The 26,706-nt window shown below is 47.0% G+C and overlaps 2 protein-coding genes across 2 annotated transcripts in view; both read left to right on the top strand.

Moving 5' to 3' along the window:
* Nucleotides 1–3,615, top strand: part of LOC119396571 (cytochrome P450 302a1, mitochondrial) — a gene marked incomplete in the record, with an annotated part of 43,865 nt that extends 40,250 nt beyond the window's left edge. Inside the window, 1 exon segment of the mRNA XM_037663836.2 lies at nucleotides 944–3,615. Coding sequence (XP_037519764.1) covers nucleotides 944–1,057 — 114 coding nt within the window.
* A 6,773-nt stretch (nucleotides 3,616–10,388) lies between these two features.
* LOC119396569 (uncharacterized) overlaps nucleotides 10,389–26,706 on the top strand; it is a 50,832-nt gene continuing 34,514 nt past the window's right edge. The window contains exon 1 of the mRNA XM_037663833.2: nucleotides 10,389–10,647. The gene's annotated coding sequence lies outside the window, so the exon portion shown is untranslated. The remainder of the gene's footprint in view (nucleotides 10,648–26,706) is intronic.

Here is a 26,706-nt window from a genome sequence, read left to right as displayed (position 1 = left end):
ATGAGTTACAGATTTCGGTGGTGGCGCCGGCGGCATGATTCGCGAAAAAAAAAACCCGGAACCGGCGAAATTACTCAGAAAAATAGGCACGGCCCGAAAAGGACGAGGACGAAGTGAAAACACGAACGCGCCGTGTTTGTCAGTTCGCGCCTCCCCGTCCTTTTTGCGCCATACGCCCCGCCACGGTGGTCTAGTGGTTATGGCGCTCGACTGCTGACCCGAAGGTCGCGGGATCGAATCCCGGCCGCGGCGGCTGCATTTTCGATGGAGGCGAAAATGTTTGAGGCCCGTGTACCTAGATTTAGGCGCACGTTAAAGAACCCCAGGTGGTCGAAATTTCCGGAGTCCTCCACTACGGCGTCTCTCATAATCATATCGTGGTTTTGGGACGTTAAACCCCAGATATTATTATTTTTGCGCCATACCTATTTTTTCTCAAGTAATGGCACAACTAGCTCAGCAAAAAGCGCTGTCGAAAGTACTGAAATGCAGGTGTTACACAGATGAGGCCCTCGAGCGTGCACCGGTGACAGGCCTTTTATGTGCGCCGTTTTCCAATAATTGATGCTCTCTCGATCCTGGACTTGTCGGCGATCAGCTGTTTCTGATGTGGCAATCTGACCTTTTATCGAGGTCACTTGCACTGTCATGTTGCCACGTTTCATTGTTGCCTTTCGTTGTTACATTTCACTGTTTCGCGCATGGCCTTCGTTGTTGCCTGTAGCAACATAAGTGTTGCGCTGTTAAGCACGTGGGTGGGGGTCCAATTTCAGGCATGAAAGAAAGAAAGCAAGAAAGGAAAAAAGAAAGAAAAAAAAGGAAAAAAAAGAATAAAAGAAAGAATAAAAAAGAAAGTAGTAGACCAGGCACGCACACGCCAAGCTTCGCTTGCCACCATTTTCCCGATAGGGGAGGGACTCCTAACTTTTTTTTATCTTTTCAGGTTGTTCGCAATTTCGTCTTGGAGTACAAGCACGAGGATCTCGACTGCTTCACTCGGCTCATCAACGTTCCAGACAAGCCACTCAAGATGACTTTCATCGATAGAAATTCATGAGCCCCGAAGGACCAAAGATGCGCCGGACATTTTTTTTTTTTTCGAGCACTTTTTACGCTTCCAAATGAATCGAGCTTTCCCTCGTGTGCTCTGCTCCTGGCGAAGAAAGAAAGTCCAGCATCCCTCTCCAACTCGACTAAATACTTTTGCCAGAGAAGAAATGATGAATGTATGCAGTGCCAACGCGGTGGGCGAGATGTTACCCATTATTTGTACAGCTGCAAGATGCATCGCGGTGCCCGGGACCAGCCTTTACTGGCTTTCATGTCTTCCTGAGACTTTGCCACACCCGTCAGTCCTTGCGTTTACATCTAGGATGATACTTCGTGACTAGCAAGTCATCGGGGCGCCACAGATATCTCTTTTCAGTAATTCAGCGCCAATGCTGGTCTGCACTCTTTTGTAAGAGGCCGCGGGTTCGAATTACGACCACACCGAACCGCTTTCTGGTGAAGGAGAGTCGCGACTAACGACGTACAGTGTCTTGTTAGATTCAAGCGTATCTAAGGGGGCGCGTCGAAGCAACTGTTGTGTTTTCGCCACTTTATTCACAATGCTGCAAGCAACCAATTTTGGCAGTTATGTGGTGTATGCTACACATTTAAGAAGAAAGACCTGTTTCGAGGAACTTTGTTAACCGAAGCCACCACCACAAACTCCGATGTAATGGAGCGCTGCGGTGCAAAAGTACATGTTCGATACTGAACTGTTCCGTCACTGAACGCAGCACTGATCGCTAATCTGCAGTTGCTTTCCGCGTACGTACGCTGTCGACGGTGCAAACTCTGACTATAAAGCATGAAAGTGCCTGAAAAAAAAAAAAAAAACAGAGCACCGTTTTCAACATCAAACACTGCATTCCGGGGAATTGTCATTCCGTGTTATGGAAACATGGATATGCGCACGCAGCAGTGTTATACTATATTTTATTTAGCTTTTATACTAATCTCATTGACATCAAATAGAAGGAAACGAACTGTTTGTGCTGTTCATTCCATCTTTCATTTCGTTTTTTCTTTTTTTTTTTTCAAAGCACCAGGATTCGAGACATGGCTGTTCCAAGTCTTTTTGCTCCTTCTTTGTTCATAGAGCTACGCATGCAGCATCAATGAAGGAAAAAAAAAAGAAATCTATATTTTGAGAAGTTTGAATGCTTTTGTCGATGTGATTGTTGGAACTCGTGGGTACAAATATGTTCGTTGTCATATACTTTGTACCTCAGAGTGTAAGGTGTCTCCTGTTTCACTGAAAAAAAAAAACAAAAAATAAGTATGGCAGCTACTTTCTCACACATAGACTCGTCATTTTTGTGTTTCTTCTTCTTTCGGTAACCGTATGTGTACAAAAAAATGTATGGTAGCCTGTGCCGTACCTGCGGAACTGTCGAATGCCATGCAATGTGAGCTGTTGAAAGCCACACTCACCCGGGCCCATATTCACAAAGACACTAATAATGCTCGTAAGAAATTCAGCCAATCCGGATGCTAGGCAGATCATCCGGGTGCTAGACACACCACTAGCGAATCCGGTTGACCAATAGCGAAAATCTCTTACGAAGGAAAAGTTTTGAATAAATTAGGCCCCTGTTCTGCGGAGTGACTTACTAAGCTCCTGAGAAAGGCACTTCACGGCTACTTTAACAACACAGGGCTTCCGAGAGCGGAGGACAGAGCAGTACTCTTATGTACACTACAGAAGCCGCCTTATGGCAAGACTTCGAGATATGTGCTCGAACGAAAGTATAGTCAACTCATGGACAATATTTCGTTTTGTTGGCATCTGGTAACGTGTCTCTGGTCCTTGGTTGGTGTCGTTACAGCAATTTTTTGTCTCTGCTATATATAGAAACTATGAAGAGATTTTTAAGTATAACGAGCACGAGAAGATGTACAACTTCTGTCTTTTTTAATGTTAACAGCAGAATTTGGCTGAATCGATAATGATGTGCATTCTTCTATTAGAACATCAAATACAGAAACTAAAAAAAATAGGAAAAAAAAACAGACCCGGCGAGGCACTCGTGAAGGTGGCTCGGCGGTTGCGAAGTCCAGCCTGCCGAGCAGAATGTCGCGGGTTTGCACCATGACGGTACGATAGAGAGAGAACGTTTGTGTACTGCGATTTAAACGAACCAAGAATCTGAGCTTCTTCGTAAAGGTACCTATAAGGGGTACATATGAGGTACATATAAGGTACATATAAGGTACATATAAGGTACATATAAGGTACATATAAGGTAGTTATAAGGAGGTACATATAAGGATTCTAAGTTGTACTAGTTTCGGTTCGCGTCATACCCTAAGCAATAAATGCTCTGCTTCGTAAACACACTTGTAAATTCCTACCGAGAAAAATGCACTTGCTTCCTTCATATTTACCGTAACTGATGCAAGAACCCAAAATTACCCACATATTGCCACTTAAGAGTTATTTCCTCAGTTTAGGCGTTTGCCTACGTCGCTTTCTTTGTATATGGTGACGCTCAAAACAAAGCTGCACAAACGGACAAATAAAATGAGAAGTGGACACGTTACAACATTCGCAAGGACGCTGTTTGCTGGCTGTTCTTTTCAGGCGTGCCTGACTTTGCAACTTGGTAATGTGAAGCTTTGGACTAGTTGGTTATGTACAGTGATAAAGATACGGCGCGACATATTCAGACAGGGATAAAATCAAAGGGAGCTACACAGACAAGTCGTTCCCTTCAGTTTTGTCCCCGTCTGGAGAAGCTGCAGTTTTCTTATTACTATGACTGTTTTATTTCAAAGCAATGTTACGCGAGAAACCCAACAGTGATTAACCTCCACCATCACTGTGAAATCTTAAACGAACTGCATAGACCATAGACCATAGGGATAAAAATGCTTGCCCCCTAGGCTCTAAGCGTCGCAGGCTTGCAAAGGGGCACGAACATTGCCAGTGTTCCTAACATCGACCGGGCTTAGTGGTCGATTGCAGGTGTGGACTGTCCCACGTCATGACAGAAAAGTGATTGATGTCATGATTAATACAGCCTTCTGTATAGTGGAGCCGAAATTTCGATTCGGGTCTTCAAGCGAAAGAACAGTTAAATCGAGACAAAGAAACACGAAGAATGTCACCAAGTATACACGAAAACCAAACCAAAAGGCACGCCCTTAGCTGTCGGGTGGTGGTGGTGGTGACGCGAAAAGCGCGAATGAGGCCTCCTCCTCGGCCTGTTCGATAAACCATAACTGGATCTCAACGCGAAGGTGCCTAACTAACGAGAACGCGACGAAACGGTCGACGTACGTAGGTTTGCAATGACGCGAGAGTGACGAAAGCAGGGACCGGACGTGACGCTGAGAAGACATATTTCGCGTATGTGTGCGTGTGTATGCCGGCCTCATGAGAACGGCTTAATCCGATGTCCCTGTCTTGGACGCACGGGCAGCGAGACGTGACACTTGGTCCGCATTCCACTCACGTCTCGAGTCGCCAGAAGAGTGCGCTCCGGTGTTGAAGGCAAAGAACTTGATAGATACGGACTACAGCTGTCCGTATCCTTTCTTCCTGATTTCCTCTCACCGAGCAATGACGCGAGAAAAACAGGAACGATGCCTCGCTGTCCTACATGAACGTTTCCTTCTCGAAGGACAAGTATAAATGAATAAAAAAGAGAGGACAGCTTCCGAGGAAAGCGCATCGACCAATTTCGTTCCGGGGCCAGATAAAAAAATGTATATTGCTGGCATTTACGACGGACCCCTGAATGTCAGCATGGCGTGAATGGTGGCATATGCTGCGGCGGTCAGGCGAGGTCGTGGAAAGGAAAATAAAGAGCATAGAAGGAAAGGCTGAGGAGGACACCCATATTGACCATCCTTTCGTGGTGTACCGCATATCTGCATAAGCTGCTCTCACGCACGCTGTCGTACTTGAAATCAAATAACGTCCGCGCTCGGCCGGGCTACCACGTCAGTATATTACGAAACATAAACCACGGCTGGCTGCGGGGAGTGTGGAACCGTGTTTGGGAAGCCATTTTGGTTCCGCCTTGGCTGAAACCAAAGGCGACGGACGAGAAAGACTCTTCGTGTTTCTTTACATAGACTAATAAAGTGAGAAGCCTAATGCGCCACTCCCACTCGCTTTGTAGTCATATTTCGAACCCATGTCTCCTTACTCCAATACAGAGTAACAAAGTGGACACTTGCACCTGGTTAACACCTCTGCCCCCCCTTCTCTCCTCTGTCTATCTCTCTCTCTCTCTCTCTCTCTCTCTCTCTGTTCCTTAGGCGCTTAACACGTACGGTACATCAAGTCGACTCAACTGCAGCGGTATTCAATATGCAAAGCGTCCGTCTTTGGTTAGGGAGGCACTGGGTTCGATTCCCAGTGCCACCGGTCACCCACCAGTTTTTCTGACAAGGATAGAGGGAAGGCTACCTGAACCTGGTGTGGGTATCGACCTAGAGGAGGTGGCTTTGACACTCTTATCTATATTTCACTCCACTCCCCCTTACGACGCTCCATCCTGCTCCTTTATGGGCTTCAGGAAAGTCTTTCCGTCTAGCGTCTTTCCCAACACCAAACCACCATCTTTCCAGTTGGCAAGGTCAAAGAGCCATGCCAGTGCGCGTCTTCGCACCGACGGCATCCCGCGGGAACGTGTGCGGACATTCGTTAAGGTAAAGTAAAGTAAACAAAAGGAGAGAAAAAAACCATAGACACAGAGTTCGAAAGAGCAACCATTGCTCAACCAGCGTTTCGTAACGCGGGTGATGTTAGCTATAGCATCCCAGGAGAATACGTGAAAACGAGACTGCATCTAACATAACAAATGGAGCTACCAAAAAAATACCTTCATCGAAGTACAGTGATGTTGATTGATGACCGCGTTAGTGCCAAGTTTGCTCGGGTAGAGGGTGCTGAATTATTCACCGAACAGGGATTCAGTGAACGTGCGATGCAAGCTCCACTGATGCGCCTCGACGAAAGGGTTACCTTCGGGTATATGCTCCACCGAGCTGTGCGCCATTCGTCACTTAGCTCAAGGCGGTGCACAAGAATAGTACACGTCTGCAACCCAGAGTTAATATTCGTAATTGTGGTCGGCTGTGTCCCTCGCGGAGACACAGCGCGCTCGAAAACTCTCACGGTGCCTTGACTCGAAAGCGAAAGACGACTCGAAGGCGAAAGCCGCCTTCTTCTTCTTCTTCTTCTTCTTCTTCTTCTTCTTCTTCTTCTTCTTCTTCTTCTTCTTCTTCTTCTTCTTCTTCTTCTTCTTCTTCTTCTCAGTCGACATGTTGATCCTCCCCGCCCCCTTCGAAACCTTGCAGCACCTAACGTGGTTTTGCACCAGAGTTGTACGTAACGTGTTACAAGTAATCAATTACATGGATGCGAAACTTTATCGTAAGTCCTGAGCTCAACGAGGAAACATGGAAGAATCAGCGACGACAACCTTCGAAAACAACTCCTGTTGAAAGTTGACAACGTGTAACACTATATCACAGAAGCCACAGTATAAGCCTCCCAGCCTTCACGCAAGCTTCCAGCCTTCTTTCTGTCTGCCATGCCAGCACAGTAGTTCGTTGTAGTTTCAGTAAGCTTGTGTTATTCTGTTAAGGCAATAAAAATTTGAAGGAAAGTAAAGCAAAAGTAGTCGATTACGGGCTGTAATTGGCCACTGTAATAAATTACGTCTTAAAGGAAGTAACTGTAATTGTAATCGGTCGCTTACTTTCTGTAAAGTGTACAAGTCTGTTTTGCACTGCCTCCAGGATGGGAGGCATGGCAAGCTTTCTGCACCTCACGGCATTTTGCACTGCCTCCGTGATCGGCCCACCTTTGACCAAGCGACAATGTCGCGTGATGACGTCACCATGTGACGTCATTATGCCGTGAGAAATTTGGGCGATCTGTGACGCCGTGATGACGTCAGTCATTCCGTGATGAGGACTTTTTGCATCACACGTGTTGACGCCGCCGACGCGGGACGCCGACGTCGCCGACGGCCAATTTCCGCGTTTGATGAGGCATCTAAGGCTTTCGCCTTAAAAAAAAAATCACAGCATATCCACGGAGTGAATGATGATGAGTGGGCGAAGCTGCGGAGGTTCATCGGTAAACCGTGAATCTTCCGTGAATTCTGCCCAGTACATCATCACCGACGTGAGATCGGGCGCGTTTATACTAAAGGTTCGATTAGTTATGACGACTTGCAGCGCACTTTAATTTTACATGTACGCTGTGAATTTTCATTGTTTAGAAAACCATTGCTTTAGAAAACATCTGGCGTCTTTCGTTAAGCAGCTGGCGTCTTTTCGTTTTGCTTTAGAAACATCTGGCATTCTTTCGTTTTGCTTTTAGAAAACATCTGGCGTCTTTCGTTGGTTTATTTCATCAATCAACGGCGTTTTGAACAAAATTTTTATTGTTTAATCACGCACAGGAGAAATCTCACCAGGCACTACCTTGGAGGTAAACAATGGCTGCTAATGGGAATGAGAGACAGAAGAAGTCGGCTTTTAGCTAACACTTACACTTCTACTTCTACTAACGTTTCCTACTGGAACATGCCAATGGCTGCTAATGGGGAATGAGAGAAAGAAGAATTCGGCTTTTAGTTAACGCGGACGCTGCGAATTTTTTATTGTTCAACAACGCACAGGAAAAATCTCCCACCGGCACCACCTTGGAGGTCAAAGCGTAAGACTGGTTACGCACTACGACTACTAAGACTACGACTACGAGGGACGAACGGGTGCCGCCTTAAGGAGCTTCGCCCCTAATAGCTTTGCTACTAAGCATACAAACAGAAAAAAATTACACCATTTCCCGCTAAAGGGGACCATGAGGCGATGCGAAGCCGGAGCACTTGCACGATCGCGTTCCGTTGGCTTTCTTTGGGCATGCTACCGACCTCGCGTCGTGGAACGTGAAGAGGAACGCTACGCGCGTCTTGTCTTCCCTTTAGCCTGGCCTTTAATTCTCACAGGGCGAGCGGGGAACGCAGTCGGCAGGCGTGCGAGAGGGGGGCAGCGTAGGAGGGGAGATAGAGAGGGGGAGGGGACGCGCATGCGCTGGTGCTCATCGCAGCGTTGCGCAGGAGAATTTCGGCATGTCTAGCCCGCGTTTCAGAGGAAGAGTGGAAAGGGGGAGGGGAGAGGGGAAATGGAAAAGGGAAAGTGGAGAGGGGTAGGGGTTAAGGGAAAGTGGAGAGGGGTAGGGGTTAAGGGAAAGTGGAGAGGGGTAGGCGAGAGGGTGAGTGGAGAGGGTATGCGCATGCGCAGTAAGGATGGTCACGCCGCACACCACCACCACCACCGGATTGAACTCCGCCATAAGATACTTCGCATCTAATAAACAAACAGTGCCGCAAGTCAACGTAGTGGCGATACCACTTAAGGAAGGCCGATTAATACACACATGCACGCAAGAACGCAGGCAATTGTCAGCGCCCTGACCACCCGCCCACGGTTGCAGTGCACTCGACAGTGTTGCATTCCTGGCATCGGTCACCGATCGCTAACTCCATTACCGAATCCCATTCCGTGGATAATTTGATTTCTGGTGCAGTAAACCATCGCGATCGAGGGATCAGTATTCCGTGAAGAGACCGATGACTTCTGCGCTGGCTTTGTCAAGCGAGTACGCAACGCAATTGCCTTGGCACTGTGGCGGCCGGCCTAGATCATATGATTGCACTACAGCAAGAGCGGCACGAAGTTTAGCTGTCTTTTTTTTTTCATGTTAGCATTGTGTTACTTTTCACCTCATTTTTTTTTATGAATAAGCGGATAGGTAGAACGAAAGAAAGCCAAGTCGGTCATATTACGTTTGGCCTGTATAACAAGTTCTCTGCGGCGTGTTTGAAGAAGGTGTGGCAACGTACCAAAGTCACCTCTGGAAGTTGGTTAATGAGGAGAGGCACCCGTTGTTTCAGCACATTCATGGAAGCTGACAATCACACAATTGTTTGGCTACCTGTACTCATAAATGGATATCCACCGAATCGCTAACGCCATGCCTATGTTAAGTCTTAAGAACTGAAAGTTTTATACGCTATGTTTTGATTAGCTGTACCGTAGTTGTCCTCGCGACAGAGCATTGCAAGTAGTTCTGTGTTGCGAGACTAATACGGCTATACTTTGACTATAATGTGCAGTATTGAAATTGCTACGACGAACTCTGCCGACGAGTCCTGAAACACCCAAGAGATCCAGAAATGAGACGTAGCCATCACAGAAAAAAAGAGTGCTCAACGCAACTTTAAAGGGCCAATGACACTAGTTTTCTAAGCTGAGTTCATATTTCTATACAGGTCCCCTGTAACAGAGACCTCTCTGAGGAAGTAAGAAGCTCACGAAATGCTGATAAGCTATTGTATTTAAATACTAAAGTCAATTTTCGCGTGGCGCATTCACTGACATCGGCACTAGCGTGACGTCAGGCTGCAGTGTCAGTTCTGAAGACTTCACGCACCAGTATTAGTTGTGATGACTTCAGGAAGGAAAAATGCAAAATGGCCGCTTATGCGTAACCAACGGAGCCACGGAGCGGAGCGGCCATGGAAACGTCACGAATCTTGCGCGAGCACGTGAGGAAAAGCTTATACCATGGCGTGATGTCAGGGTACAGTAGCAACCGAAACCAGCTTTTAAAGGCGTGATGTACTTTCTATCCTTTTGAGGGCTTGGCCTTTGACTCAAGAAAACAACTGAAAATTTTCTTGTCAGTACCCCCTTAAAAAATGTAATGGAAGGGAGAGACATGCTTTGCTTTCCTGACGCGCACGATGTTTGCGCGCGGCCAATAAAGAGATGCCCGCGAGCCCGATGCGACGGCACGAAAAAAAGAGAAGATGGCCCGGGAACGCGAGCCGGCAGCTCGGTCGCATTCCAGCGAACTCTGAGTTCAGGATTTTGTGGTCGTTTCGGTGCTCCGACAGGGCTCCGGAACATCATGTGACACTGGCGAAACCGGTGCGAAAGCGCGTCCGAGGGAAACGCTTGTGTGCTCCCTTTACCCAGGTACAATTTCAAAGTGGGGGAGAGTGAGGACGAAGTAGGGAAGCTGGGGGAAAGAGAGTGGGGCACCTACGCATAGCATCCTCGCGCCGTCGCCCCGGCAACGGCGCATGCTCAGACACTCTGCGCAACCTCGCCGGGAAGCCCTCCTCTCCTGTCTCACTCCCTTCTCTCCAATATTTTCGGGTTCCTTTTTTCCTTTCTTACCGACGGCCGCACTCCTGTCTTTCGCTGTTCGACATCCTTGCACTCCTTGTCCGTTCCGCCCTCTCTTTGTCTTTGAACCCTCCTTCTCCTCTTCTGACGTGTCACTTTCCCTCACCTATCCCTTTTCCTTTCCCCACGAGGCGACCGCGCGCTCCCCATACGCCCACGAAACTACGGCGGCGACGGCGGCGCACTAGTGGAAAACCGTCACTTCGGCCGGGCCCGTTGCAGCTGTCGCCGCGTTCGTCCTTAGCGCGCCGCCGCTGATATCTATCTTCGCACCCAGCGGAGAACCCTCCTCGAAAGACGAACGGGAAGCTCGGGAGAACGCCGGGCCGCCATCTCAGGACCAAGAACCCGGGCCGAAAGCGCAGACAACAGGCCAAGGTGAGCGCTGACGGAACCCCGGAGCAAAACACTAATATAACCGAAGGACCCTCAACGTTTCGTCGCACGCCGTTCGAGGGCAGCGCGGTGCCGGCGCTTGCCGCAGGAGCAGCCATGTTTCGCGCGCGGTTGAAGGAGGGGGTCGAGGCGTCTCACTGCCAACAGATGTTGGCCTCAAAACCGTGATTAACGTCCGCGACGCCTCGTGTCTCGGAGGTGACCATGTTTGTCACGATTGAGCGCGTTGTCTCAGAATATCTGACGCGTCCGGGGTGACTGAGAAACACGCGGGCGGGTTTCGAACCGAGCCCATACGTTTCACGAGGCCGAGTCATTGGGTGGTGCGAATTTGTCACGCCGAATGTTCAGAAAATAAGGACTTCCCTGCCAGGCAGAGCAAAATCATTGAAACCTAAATAAACTGAGGAACGCCAGTTTCTTGGAAGCGTAACTACTTTAATACCAAGCAAAACGGCTGCTGAAGAAACAGCTTCCTGGAACTGCCTTGTGCTCACTGAAGCGCCGCTAAGCGAGCGTCGATCCTCTACCTATGGCTCCATTAAGCAACATAATCTATTTCTGCTGTTGATGCGTACAAATAGAGCGTTGTTACGTGAAAATCGAGACATCGAAACGACTCGACCGTTTGGAACAGCTCAGGCGAAGGAATGTCTGTCGCGACCTTGATTGAATCCCACCTGTAGATGGCGCTGCTGGCGGCGCTGTGATTGCGGCAATGAAATGGTAAACAAAACGAGAGGTTCGTCGTTTTGGCAAGTACCTGTAGCGCCGCTGTGCTCCTGCCTCTCTCTTTTTCTTTTTCACGTTTTCTTTCTCTCTGCCCGGAGCAATTGCTTAGTGATTGAGGCGTTGTTCCGCTAAGCCCGATGTGCTGGATTCATTAATCGTTGTGGTGGTATTACACCAGATGCTTGTGTACCTTGATTTACGTGTATGGATGATAAATGAGGCGACAAGGTGTCATAGAAAGCTGTTTGTCACTGCGTTGCTTCAAACCTGGCAGTTGTTTTGGGGTTTTCAAAAAAAAACAACAACAACAACAACAACAAAGCAATCGATTCTTTATCATATGATTTTAGCGGCGGCGACAGAGGCAAGAGAGGTTGACAGACAAGCCACTAGAGTCAAATAATAAAGAACTGTGTCTCTTTTTTTTGTGCACCAACATTTTTTGCTATCATATAATTAAAAATTTGAAAAGCTAATGCAGCCAACTTAAACTGAAGCAATTGAATCGACGACGGTGTTTCAAGCGAGTGAAGCTGTATTTCCAATTCTTTCTTTTTTATCTTCCCTAAGAAACGTTAATGGCTAGCATGTTTGAAGGGCTGGATCTATTAAATGGCTGAACAAGTGTTCCCGTCATGCTGTTGTGCTGTTGTATACACACTTATTCCTGGATTGTTCACTTATTACGACAACCACAAATCTAATAAAATAGATATAAACGCAGAGTAAGAGAGAGAGAGAAATGTTTTAATAAAGTGCTAGAGATGTTAGCCTGGCTATTCGTCTGACATGCAACTCCTGGTGCTGGGTGATGATTATGATATATACATTGATAACCACACACACACACACACACACACACACACACACACACACACACACACACACACACACACACACACACACACACACACACACACACACACACACACACACACACACACACACACACACACACACACACACACACACACACACACACACACACACACATGCGCGCGTGCGCAAAGTGGCGGAGTGTCACAGTCATACGTTGTCTAGCTAGATTGCTTGAAGCCTCTTGCTTTATGGCAGGAAGAATCATGTGGAGAAAGAGAACACCCGGCTAGAGAAGTCTTTTGAGTTGGGTCAGAGGCTGTATGAGATAAAACGCAGTAGCCAGGCTTCCTGTCGGCGAAGCCGTTTAGTTATGCGGTACTCGTGTGACGAAACGCATTGCGACCCAAAGTGGGTGCGGATATCTTTGTAGTTTGATAACTCCTCTGACGTTTACTATTGGATGCGAACGAAAAAAAGGTCACCAGTTTCGCCACAGCGAACGCGATAGCAATAAGTCGGAATTCTATACGAAGTAAGGCTAGCAACTAGCTCCTTTAGCTTGAAACCTGGCGTGATCGACTCAGCAAAACGCTGGCGTAAGGAAAAGCGGCCACTGCAACGAGCGAAGCGACCTTCGTGTTGTCTGTCGCTTGAACAGAGTTGAGTGGTGAGTACAAATCACGTACATAAGTTGGAGCTGTCTACTGATCCCTCTCAAGATACGGCGCCCGCGATCGAACCCCGCCGATCAGAGTACGCCTTTTCTGCCTAACCAACGCGGAACCACCTACCTTACTTGGGGATCGCAAACCTCAACTGGTGTTGCAGCAGTTCATGATTGCGATACATTTGCCGGCCCAGAACGTTTGCCGCGACCATCGATTAGCGCTGTGTCGTAACAGCTGCATGATGTGGTAGCGAGGACGGATCATGGGTACGCAATGAAGAAATAGCACAGTGGTTTGTTCCTACGTTATCACACATGCAAGCACACACAACTATAGCTGCAACAAACTGCTCGAAAACGGCACTAAACCTTACATATTATCTGTCAAACTCTCATGACAGATAATTCGTTGCGCTACAGGTACTCAGGCTGGTTATAAACCGATTAACCGCCGCTACTTGGAAGAATGGGTACGTTCGCATGTTTATTGTTAGCGCAAGCGAAACAAACTAGACACTGAGGAAGGACGGCACATCACGAGTAAAGATGCGAAATTTTTGTGTAGGTTGTAAGTAACAATTCTCTTTATCACAACTGCAGTTCCAGCTTGCTATTATGCACAATAAATCTTCAAAGCCCTTACGATACGACAAGAGATTTAGATATCGGTGTAGCATAAAGAGAGCGAGTGGCCATCAATACAGACAGAGAAAGGAGGAAGCTAGCGATAAGGCAAATTCATGATAAGTTATAATACAAAAGTCGTGTAGTTATGCGCATCCTATGCTTCTGCAAGAAAGTTATTCCTGAATTTCATTCTTTTTTGTTTAGGTAACTAAACTCGTTACAAGTATTTTCGAAGCACCAAGAACATTATTTGAAAACCAGTTCCTCTATTTTGTTTTGATTTCTTAAAAAGGTGGACCTGAAAAAGAAAACGTTCAAAGCAAGTTCGTTCACATTACGAAAGGATACCTAAATATGAAATGCATAAGACTATCTACCGAAACAGTGTTGCCTATGTTACCACGCCTTTTACCCGTCTAGAAATGCCTCCCACTAACCTCAACCCTTAAGCGCAAACACACGAACACGAGCTTTCGTAACCGTTCTGAACATGACGGCGTTTTTCTCGCTTATACTAAATCCGAGAAGATATGCACCACTTTGAGGCACATACAGCAATCAGGTTACGTAATCAAGTAAACGAAACCCAACCAACGTTAGTATAATTACAACTTTTTCTGCAGGGATCTGTTTAACTTTACGAAATAGGAGAAAACGCTCACGCAACGGAAGCCTCCACGCTATTTGTTCCTGGCAAACAATCGCATCAACTTTCATCTCATATGAGAATGTATAAGCGACAGGTGAGCTAGCTCCTACACTAACCCGAGTGCTCGTGAAAACGATAGATAGATAGATAGATAGATAGATAGATAGATAGATAGATAGATAGATAGATAGATAGATAGATAGATAGATAGATAGATAGATAGATAGATAGATAGATAGATAGATAGATAGATAGATAGATAGATAGATAGATAGATAGATAGATAGATAGATAGATAGATAGATAGATAGATAGATAGATAGATAGATAGATAGATAGATAGATAGATAGATAGATAGATAGATAGATAGAAAACATAATACGTTCCACCGACTAAGGCACCGACAAGCCGCGGAATAGATTAATATCGATTTTTCTGGGGCTGAAGGGCAGACGCGTTTTTTCATACGTCTTCATTTCTATTTATGATTTTACTTCCTTTTGGTTCTTGGCTGCAGAACACATTACACTGCGTCGCCCCACGGAAAGGTTCAAACTTTCTGCGAGCTGAAAAGAGCGCATTAACGCAACGAAAAAAATACATTTTAGAATTAAGAAAAATGCTTTGAGATCCGCTGTGTTCGACGAATAGCGCGAGAAAAGTTCTTCGCTTAAATTAACTTTTGCGTTGATTCACTCTTGATGATAGGTTCAGGTGTTGTCGGGAAAAAAAACAAGGATCAGGACAGAGTGTTGAACGTTGTGAACAGCAGAAACAACGAGAGTTTACTTCAAGAAGTATGAAGTGAAGGATATAATGTAAAGAAAGATAAAGAAGGAGCTGCTTCGCTGATTTCTGCGAGAGTAGAACTCAAATCCCGACACGGCCGCTAAATCCCTGCAGTGACGGTTTGGAGAGACCGAAGCCGAACGTCCGATCTCTGAAATATATTTTTTATTAGTTCGGCGCCACACTCCTACGACGACGTGCCTAAAAAGGCACGCAGTAGCTAACCCTGGCTGCCGGTTGCGAAATAGGCTGCGGAGTCGAATGTATGGTTCGAAACTATAGCCTATAGGTGCGCGGTGAGTGCTCCGATAATACATATTCACATTGAGAAAGCGCCGCATTATGAAATTCGGTGAAGCACTAAGGCTGCTCTGCGGATCTCTGGAGAGCCTAGTAAAGACAAAAAATTCGGCAGATCTCACGTACCGTGGAAGTCGATAATATGCGAAGCATGCGGCGGGAAGGTGACTGTGGCGTAATTTTTTTTACTGAGCGAAATGTTACGAAATGATGCTAAAGATTGGTATAAATTTTATACGCACACATATATGCTGAAGAGCCGCATATGTGTTATATGACCAGTTGTTTAAAGTTAGATAACGCTGCCAACGGCAACGTGGGTATTACCAACACCAGAAGCGGTAAGCTGATATGTAGTGCTTATACTTGTCCGTTATCGTGGAGAAAGCACGCACGTTTCACGAACCCGTGTGCATGTGTGGAAGGGTTTCCTAAAGGCTCATTCACACCTGCGACTAGCACCGGTCGCGCGACCATTTGCGACTGGAAGTCAAAAAGCGACTCAAAGCGACCGATGTTCACACCTGCGTGCGACTTATAACCGTCGCCATACAGAATCCACGTCTTCTCGCATCATAGCCCGTATTGCCATTGTCCCGTAAAAATAAGGTGACGTCCTGCTCCTGCGCATGTGATTGGCTCAGAGGTTTGCGACTACAGTCGCGCGACTGAAAAATCGAGCAGCGAGCGACTAAGCCACAGTAGTCGCTTTGCGACAAAAACGGCCATTTGCGACCGTTTGCGACCAGTCGCTTTGCGACCAACTTAGTCGCGCGACCGTTGCTGGTCGCCGGTGTGAACGAGCCTTAACAGTTCTTGAACAAGGTCATCATCACCGTGATTACTGAGCACTAGACGCTGGTCATGACTTGTTATCGTATCGGTCGCGATCGCGGTGGCCAGGGGTCCATGTGCAGTGAAGTATGAGGTATAGTACAGCTCTTAGAAATCGTGGATGCCTCGGTCATTTCGTCGACAAATTGTCTGTATATAGAGCCGGCGACATGTCGGAATCTGAAGTCACCCATCGCGTTGGTGAGGTTTAGGCCGTTGAGGCTGGTAGGCCTGGATAGGGCTACGTAGAACAACATCAGTGGATGGCGCTTGCCGTATTCGTAGACTACCTGGGTGTATGTGACCTACGCAGCCTAGTCTACAAAGCGGCTGTCAATCAATCTGTCATCCTCGGTCAGCATGTGGCCATCGCCCAACCTCGTAAGAAATGAAGAGGACACTGCGTCGTTCTGGCGGACTAAGTGCACTTTACGCTGCGATGATGTGAATATCATACGTAACTTTCGTTAATGTATTCCTCCGGGGTCGAGCAATGCTTCAATATAACTTGCTGAATCATAGGAATACAAATGCAATGCTTATTACACTGCTATAAATGCGGAGTCAACACTGGAACCACAGACGTTAATCTGATATGACGCCTGTGTCGTAGGAGTACATATGTAATGTTTATTGCTTTCTTGTAAAATTAGATACCCAGCACCACAACCACAACTGACGTTGCACCACCATTACGCCTGCAGAGGCTGTTTTTCCAAACCAGTTTGTAGACCTGGCGTGGCTTTGTGGTAGAATACCTGATTGCCACGCAGAATGCTTGGGTTCGATTCCTGCTTGTATCCTGATGTTTATTCTTTCCATTCGTCGGGTCAACGCTGCCGATGTCGGTTTTTCTTAACGCTCTCGCATTTAAATTACTAATATCTGTTTTCGCTGTTCCTGGGTAGATATAAACTATCAATCACCTGTGGCGCATACCCGTACATCGCGGCCGGTGGTAAACGGGTATGTGCCACACGTGTCTGGAGGAAAGGGTTTGATGACGCACGCGACAGGATTTTCACGTTATTCATGTCATGACCACACAGTCATATTCTTCAAGTCGTCTTACCCTCCCATGCTAATTTTGGTCTACACCAAGTTAAGGAGGCGATCACGACAGCACCCAGACATAGGCGGCTAGATAGATAGATAGATAGATAGATAGATAGATACGTAATAGAAACGCTCAATGTGCCAGAGGTTCGCTAAGAAATGCTTCGCATTTAAAAAATGTTGGGTGTAGTCCATGCTGCTGAGCTTGAAGTTATTCTATCATCTTTAGACGAGGGAATTCGACCACCACGTAGTTTGATAAAGTGGACGGGGAGGAGGAGGAAAAGGTTAAACACCACTTAGCGAAAAAAATATCGAAACGGAGACACATGAAAGAAAGAAAAACAGGAGAGAAAGGGAAAGGCAGGGATGGTAACCAGTTTAGCATAACCGGCATTCTACCCTGCACAGGAAAAAGGCACGGGATAGATTAAAAGAAGAGTAAAGAGAGAGAGAAAGAGAGGGGGAGCACACACAAAACGTCACAGGTCGACAGAAAGCGTAACGTAACCAGGCCTGATCAAGCTTTCTCCAAACAGTGGTAAGAAAAAAAAAACAGTTTTTGAGACTGCGAAATGAGCACCTACAGAAACTACACTCTTAGTCATGCCCTGCGTAATGTTCTACTTATAGCCAGGACACTAGAGCTTTTTTGTGTGCTTCCTGGCTATATCTAGCACTTTAAGCGGGACCTGATAAAGAGTTCATGCTGAGCTGTGATTTTGAAGGTACGATGAAAGGCGTAACATGCAAAGGTAGCAATTGCCAGAGAATATGCTTGCGTTCACTCACTCCGCGTGTATCACATTGTACGGCTCACTTGAGAATGTGTACTTATTCACAATGCTTTTCATGAGACCGTTGCAACAATTTGCCCCATTACATGATATCGAATTATTCTGCAGACAAGAAAATGCGCGATATACAATGTGAGAATAACGAATCACTGACTACGAACAAAAAGGCTGTTTATGTTCGCTTGGCGGGTTTCCCGTGGAAAAAAAAACGAAAAAAAAAACATCAAGGCAATCTTTGTACAAGGTAAAATAAAAAAAAGAATAAAAATGATTTTTGTAAGAAGTAGACTATTTTTAAATTCGGAGGGAGCATTATAATAGCCAAGATTCTGTTGAATTTAGGTTGTCTTCAACAACTTGATGACGTGCTGAAGCTGTAGTACAAGAAAAAACACAATTTAATATATTTGAAAATCACCAGCAGCTCCAAAAAGACAAGAAACGGGCGAAATACACAAGGTGCATGGTATTTCCCAGTCTGTTATTCGTACGCTACTGGTACTTCAACAAAAAATGTACAAACTGGCTCACTTTTCTTTTTCTTTCGCAATATAACAAGCACAGACGCGAAAAAAAATGATGTACAAGAGCTCATCTCGCACCGTGATTTGCAAAAATAAAAGTTCAGATTCATTCCATTTTTTTCCACGCTTCGCTGAAGGCGAACTTTACTTGCGATGAAAGGGATGATGAAAGATGTCCTGTAGTTTTACAGCTTTTGTTTATAGAGTCGTGGGCGCGGAAAAACTCCTATTGTGCCAAAACAAGAAATAACAAGAAAAAACATTTTCGTTAAGTTTAGACATCAACGCTCCCCCCCCCCCTCTCCTCCCTATAAAAAAAAGAAATGCTCGAGAGAAATCAGCTAGTTCTGTTTCTTGCAGCCATCGGGTAATTGCAGCAACTGAATACAGAACGAATCCTTCTCCTTTTTTTTTAGCGGGCGGCAATAACTTCTTATTACTTCTCGTTGATTTCGAGATACCGATATCTCTCGACTTTTCTTTCGTTTTTTTTTTCCACTGAGCGCGCTGAAAGGTATCGAGTAATTCGGCGGAACAACTCTACAGCTGATGCCAGTGAGTGTTTCTTTCTCGATAAGTTCTCTTTTGGCGTTACGGTTTTGCAGCCAGACAAGTTTCACCCGAAGAAGCTTCGTGAAAGTCAGCAACGCAGTTTTGACCCTAAGTTCGAGGAACATTCTCGTTTATACTGCCCGTAGTTGCGCGTGGAAGTACAGTATGATAGTTCGAGTATTCCATACGCAAGACTGCAATGACTTGCGCAAGACGTCTCTTATAACGAGACAGCCGCAATACCTGACCACGGTAATTGCAAGATATACGACATCAGTCCACATTTGTGATAACGCGAAGCCTCAGGTTACGCTTATGCGTCATGGCCTCTAATCGCGTGTGCGCGTTGCGATGTCGGCTGATAAGCGCGATCAATGAACTTAGCCTGCGGCCAGTGCCTCACGATCGATTGCCGATTGTTTCGACGCCAGCTGACGCGCCATCTCTTCGAGGAGAAAAATACTTTTTTTAATTGTTGGGGTTTAACATCCCAAAACCACGATATGATTATCATTGACGGACTCCGTAGTGGAGGGCTCCGGAAATTTCGACCACCTGCGGTTCTTTAACGTACGTGCAGGTGTCAATGTAGGTGTGATGTGCGCGCAGAAGATCCGCAATACTCCTGTGGGATGTGATAGAAAAAGCAGACGACGACGACGACGACTACGACGCCGGTGCTCGCGCAAGAATGCGCCATCTCTCTTAGCTGGGGGTTGAAGAAGAAGAAACAGAGGTGGCAGACGGGACTCGGCGTTCGATACAGTCGGGTGACCGGACCCGAGTGTCGACGCTCTGGGAAGCGGTCCACGAGTTGGAGCCAAGGACTTCACGTGGCCACTGACGTCCTCCGACGCTTCGCTTCGGCAAGACACCACGTTTCTCGGCATTCCTCGCACCCAATCGTCGACCTCAAGAGTTCCCGCACCGGTCGTCTCCTCTCGTCGCCCGAAGCATTGGACTCACCGATGGGTGAGCTCATGTTAGCTGACTTTCCGAAGGACGCTCGCTGTTGAGAAACTGTTTGTAGTTAGTTCTCTCTCTGTTGCTGTGTTTTCTTTTGTGTGTGTGTGCCTTTCGTTCATGTTTTTATAAAGTGTTGGTGAAACCTGCAAGCAGCCTCGTCGGTTTGTTAGGAACGTCCGCGTTCTTAACTTGAAGATTTTAAGGACCTCACCGTTCCCATTACAATGGCGTCCGCGACAGGACGAGGCTGATTGTAGTGTTAAGCTACTCTAACGAAACATGGATCTGAAGGACTAGTAAGCGCCAGCGAGAAGTTAGGCTTGACCGGGGACGCGCTTCGAAAGTGGGTGGAGGAGGAGCAAGCGCGTGCTCGAGAGGAGCGTGCCGCGGAGCGTGATGCGAGGCGCGAGCAGGCCGAGCGCGAGGAGCGCGCATTAGTCTTGGCTCGCGAGAAGGCAGCGTTGGACGAGAAATTTTGTTGCTTCGCTTGCGTCTCACAGAAGCTGAAGCGGGTGCGGGTGGACGCGTAGAACCGGCCGCCGTCCCTGATCGTGTCGTGCCCCTGCAAATATGCCCCCGTAGCTTTATGCCTCCTTTTGATGAGAATCGGGACGACCTCGATGCGTACTTTAGACGCTTCGAAGTGGTGGCAGCAGGGCAGGATTGGCCTAAAGATAAGTGGGCAACCGCATTGAGCATGCTTCTGGTGGGCGAGGCCCTCAAAGTGTTTGGACGGCTATCGCCCGCGGACTCTTTGGACTACGATAAGGCAAGAAAGGCTTTGTTGCAACGATTTCGTTTTACGGCAGATGGTTACCGTGAGAAGTTCCGTTCATGCAAGCCCGAGGACCTCGAAACGGGCAGCCAGTTTGCTGTTCGGCTTCAGGGATACTTCGATCGATGGATCGAAATGTCTGAAATAGACAAAACGTTTGATGCTATGAGGGACCTTCTGGTAGCGGAGCAGTTCCTGAAGAACTGTGATGACAGGCTGGCGGTGTTTATAAGAGAGAGAAACTGCAGGACCTTAGCGGAGATGTCGGAAGCATGCGACCATTTCATGGAAGCTCAGCGACAACGCAATTTGGGTCAATGTGGAGAGACGCCTGGAGACCCGATTACAGCCGACGAAAGCAGGTATTGCAGAGTTCCGCAAAAAGCACTGCCAACAAAATGTTTCCTTTGCAACCGGGTAGGACATGACGCTTCCACGTGTCGCTGGAAGGTCGGACCACCGTTTTGCCACGCTTGTCAGAAGACGGGACATGTTGCTGCTAATTGTAAGCGGGGCAGGCCCGTCAGTAACGTGACGTGTGTGTTGGACGATGAACCAGGAGGTGCGCCAACACAAAGGGAATGCGTGGGACAGGCGCGAGCCAATACACAGGAGTCTCGGAGCACTGGCGAGTCATTACTTCTGGGTGTGTTAGCGAAAGACAAAAGTCCTGAACGTCGAGACGGCGCAAAGAAAAGTTATATGCCGACAACGAAAGGTTACGTCTTCGGACGTAAGGTGACAGTGCCTGCGAGACACTGGTAGCAACACAGTCATTGTCCAGCGAAGTTTAGTGCCTGATACCGCGCTAAACGGGAAAGACCGGAACTGTTGTCTTGGCGGACGGGACATCGCTCGATCTCCCAGAGGCATGGGTCTATTTGTCATCACCGTATTATACAGGCAAACTACTAGTGAGGTGTATGGAGCGGCCAATGTGCCAAGTGATTGTCGGGAATATCGTGGGTGCCCGAGAAGCCAATGACCCGAACCCAAAATGGCAGTACGGGGCCGAAGAGTCAGACAACGATCCTTACTCCGTCAACTCGAACAGGAATCATAATTCCCGTGCAGTGGCTTCGTCTACGGAGTTGACTGCCATCAAAGAGGTCTACAGGGCCAACTTCAAAAGTCTGGGCCTTTGTACAATAAGCTTGTTTCCCCTAATAGGCACCGGCGTACGAGATGCAGAAGTTCATCAAAGAAGAGCGGCATGAGCTGCGCACTCTCAGATGAAGCTTGCGAACATGGAGTTCCACGCTTCAGAGCCGGGCCATACAAATCCCAGAAAAAAGAGAAACTCCCACTGGTGTTGCTGTAAATGCTGCAAAGACGCCGAAAGGCAAGATCAATCTACACAGTGTGATCTGTTATTGCCAGCGTTTCGGCGAGGCTACTTCTAACAGATGAAGACAGGAGCGAACAGACTGCTTTTGTCCAAGTGCTCGGAGAAAAAGAAGGACATGCCGTTTGCGTGGAAGGCTGGCACCGACAGAAACTGTATTCTGACGTATGTAGGCATAGCCAAGGTGACTGTCCGAGCATTGACAAACAAAGAAACCACTAAGACAAGATGGACTACACAGCATATCCCAGCAAGCTACTTCTCCTGTAACCACGACAGTTTCGTACAGTGTAGAGAGAAAGGTTAGCTTTGGTGCGAGCATTGCAAATGTTTTCTTGTGCGGACTCTGCCAACGCACGAGTGTCGAATGGACTGCGCTCCCAAATCCATTCGTGCAGAAACATGAACGCGCGTCCGTGATCTGGTTTGCACCAAAGTAAGCGAAAGAAGTCCTTCGTTTCGCGTACGGCGCGACGACTTTAAGCGCCGCGTTCAACTGCACGACCGCCGTGTCGCCTTTGTATTCTGGCCGGGAACAGAACGCTGTGTTGTTTTTCCTTGCGTGTCGATACATCGACTTAGTAGTGGATGGGCATATGCATGAGGCGATGTGTTGAGCGTTATATTCCTAGAATACTTAAAACTGTGAATAGGATTGTAGAGCCTGGAATGAAGTGTGTGTTATAGTGACGCGCGCATGCATCGCCTTTTGTTCGCGTTCCTTCATGAACAAAAGACTTGAATGGGGGCCTGTGTGATGTGCGCGCACATGTATCGCCTTTTGTTTATGTTGCCCATTGAACAAAAGACTTGAATGGGGGCCTGTGTGATGTGCGCGCAGAAGATCCGCAATACTCCTGTGGGATGTGATAGAAAAAGCAGACGACGACGACGACGACTACGACGCCGGTGCTCGCGCAAGAATGCGCCATCTCTCTTAGCTGGGGGTTGAAGAAGAAGAAACAGAGGTGGCAGGACGGGACTCGGCGTTCGATACAGTCGGGTGACCGGACCCGAGTGTCGACGCTCTGGGAAGCGGTCCACGAGTTGGAGCCAAGGACTTCACGTGGCCACTGACGTCCTCCGACGCTTCGCTTCGGCAAGACACCACGTTTCTCGGCATTCCTCGCACCCAATCGTCGACCTCAAGAGTTCCCGCACCGGTCGTCTCCTCTCGTCGCCCGAAGCATTGGACTCACCGATGGGTGAGCTCATGTTAGCTGACTTTCCGAAGGACGCTCGCTGTTGAGAAACTGTTTGTAGTTAGTTCTCTCTCTGTTTGCTGTGTTTTCTTTTGTGTGTGTGTGCCTTTCGTTCATGTTTTTATAAAGTGTTGGTGAAAACCTGCAAGCAGCCTCGTCGGTTTGTTAGGAACGTCCGCGTTCTTAACTTGAAGATTTTAAGGACCTCACCGTTCCCATTACAGTAGGTAACTTTCCGCCCCTCCAAACTCCAACAGCTTGCAAAGCTTCCTATGAGTCCTGTTATCAGGGTTGCTTGAAATGAATAACCAACGTGACCTCTAGTCAACAATTTTACTTAGAGTGATGAAGAGACTGATGATGATGATTACTCACAACAAAGATGTGCGATTTCTCCTCTATTTCATGGGGCGTCAAAAGGGTTTTGTTTTGGGGAGTGCAAGCCCGTGTTACATCAAGGCCGGCTGGCGGGAAGGGGGGGGGGGGGGGAGAGCTTGTGTGGCTTAGGTGGGGTGGGGGGCAAGTGCTGGTGGGGCTCGTGGGGGATGCGGGGAGCCAGTGCCCCTTTCCACGGCTTGGCGACGCGCATGCTCCTATTCTTTATTTTTCTGCCTCGCGAAAAAGATTCTATGACACTATGATTACCTTATGACCGCCTTTGACACACAGTTGGCAAGTTTCTCATTTATTGCTGTAACGAATGCAAAAAGGTGGCAAAAGAGAAAACAAACAAAAGGAAACGAGAGATATAGTGGTAAAGCAACGAGTTCGAAGTGGCCAGTAACGGGACCGAATTACAGCGCCACCGGGACACCAACGTTGAGCCCTGGAGCGACTGTAAATGCGAAACACGGACGTGGGCATCGGATGCTATCGTCATTGGCAGTAGGAAAATTAAGCCGTCGCGACGGCTCTGCGATAAAGCTGTCTGGGGACTACGCAGAGCACTAAAAGCGGCTGCTGCATCTAAGAACACTTTCCGGAACAGGCTTTCCTTATTGCTTCGCCCATTCCCCGCTGTGTGATCTGCGCTGCTCACGCCCTAATCTGAGCGTAGGCGATGAGACGTTCTTCCTCTTGATCTTCCTCTTCGGTGCTTCGTGCGTAAACCGTTGGAAACGGTGATTGAATTCAGGGCGCGATTACGCTTCGGCTCTTCTACGAGAAACACGAGCAAACTGAGCGAAGATATTTCGCTATTGTCCCAGTTAAGTTGGAAAGATGAAGAAACGCCGGAACTCACTTAATCAAACAGTTTGGGCGCTTTTAGAGATTGGAGACGAAGTGGTGTCCATTGATAAATCCTCCCCACCCACTACTTTTTGTGTGTGTGTGTCAAACTACAACTGCTGCGCAGGATGGGACGGCCAAATACAAGCTCACCGTACTGAAACGAGGGATCATGACAAGGATTCCTAGTGTATCTTCGAAATGCTAAGCCTAGAAAGTTTACTTGCGCAATATGGATGGTGCTGATGCAACATATAGGTTACTCGAGGCACGTCTAAGTGAGTTTCGATTTATCAGTGAATTTCAATATGATGGTGATGGGGATTGTTGTTATAGTCCTTAAGTACTCCGATTACGCGAGATAAAATAAAATATTTCACGTCAGCTACATCGATAATATTAGATGTGCTTATTTCGATCACATTGCTCGAGCATGCAAGTGTTATCTAATTGCTGCCACAGTCTGTATGGAGAACGTTAACCGTGTAACGCCACGTTCACGCAATAGCACTGCAGATTATACTGCAGTGTGCCATTTTTTTACATAATTAAGGTGAAATACTCCAAGGAACGTGGCCAAATGATGGGTAACACCAAATGTTCGTACAAAATTTGAACACCAGTACATTTCTTTCAAAAGTGTCGTCCGTCGAATGGCAGTTATACTGATGCCTCTCGTCCCGATCCATTTTCTCCAGAGGCTACGGAACCGCTTCGCAGAAGTGTGGTTCCGAAAGTTCGGGGTAAAACAAAGGCCCACGAAAGACGGCGTGCGCATCACTCAGACACGATCCACTTTTCAACCGTGATCTTGTCCGGCTCAAAGATTGATGCGAGGCACAAATTAATGACAACAAAGAGCTCAGAATAAGCTGTAGTCCTCACGCCTACGCGGGGCGAGCGTTCAATACTCGGGAATAGCCATGCGTCGTGCGATTCCGTCCTAATCCTACGGTTCTCAAGCTCTCTGAAGGTTCCGGTGCTGCAGAATTCGTGGAATCGTATAATCCCTCAGTTAGGTTTAGTTTAGGGCGTCACAGACAATGATCAAACGAGCGTGCGAAGGTGGACACCCAACTACACTTCGATTGAGAATCTTTATCTGTTTTGCTTGTAATCTGGCGAGAGCCACGATGCTCGTGAGTCATATAGTGGATCCAACGTTTAAATAGTGTTACTACGCCGTGTAACTGGAAAAAGAAAGGGCCACATTCGCCCACACCAATCCACCATCACACACACAGAAATAAATTGTACTAAATAAATGAGCACCCACTTTTGAAACTAAACAAATCAATAAGATAGATAGATAGATAGATAGATAGATAGATAGATAGATAGATAGATAGATAGATAGATAGATAGATAGATAGATAGATAGATAGATAGATAGATAGATAGATAGATAGATAGATAGATAGATAGATAGATAGACGACAGACAGACAGACAGACAGACTAGACAGACAGACTAGACAGACAGACAGATAGATAGATAGATAGATAGATAGATAGATAGATAGATAGATAGATAGATAGATAGATAGATAGATAGATAGATAGATAGATAGATAGATAGATAGATAGATAGATAGATAGATAGATAGATAGATAGATAGATAGATAGATAGATAGATAGATAGATAGATAGATAGATAGATAGATAGATAGATAGATAGATAGATAGATAGATAGATAGATAGATAGATAGATAGATAGATAGGGAAGAATGTTGCGCTGGAGAATGGCGCGATACATGAAAGAAACTTAGAATGAACATATCTTTTTACCCAAAGAAGCAGACATAATTAAAGTCCGTATACAGGAAATCTCATCTTACGTAATGAGATATTTCCTCGTTCGATAAATTTTCAAGGAGGGACACGCCGGCGAAACACTGGCGCAAAGTAAGAAGGCTATAAGAGTGCTCATCCGACTACATCTTTCTTATCATCCCCAGCCACCGGATCGATCATATTCTGCGGGATCAATCATGATTCAGTGTCGCAACTTTATTCTGGAAGCTTCACTGCACTGGCGAGCATCATATCACGGGACTATGGAACTAGACGGGAAGATAACGCTGATGGAACGTGACACTTCCAGTAATGCACCCGCTTTTTACTGACATAGCCGCATACGGACGCAGGAAGGAACAGCCAAAGATGATTGATTAA

Source organism: Rhipicephalus sanguineus, chromosome 6 (assembly GCF_013339695.2).
Source record: "Rhipicephalus sanguineus isolate Rsan-2018 chromosome 6, BIME_Rsan_1.4, whole genome shotgun sequence".
Classification (NCBI taxonomy): domain Eukaryota; kingdom Metazoa; phylum Arthropoda; class Arachnida; order Ixodida; family Ixodidae; genus Rhipicephalus; species Rhipicephalus sanguineus.
The sequence above is the reverse complement of the archived record's forward strand: the minus strand, read 5'-3'. Positions and strand labels throughout refer to the sequence as shown.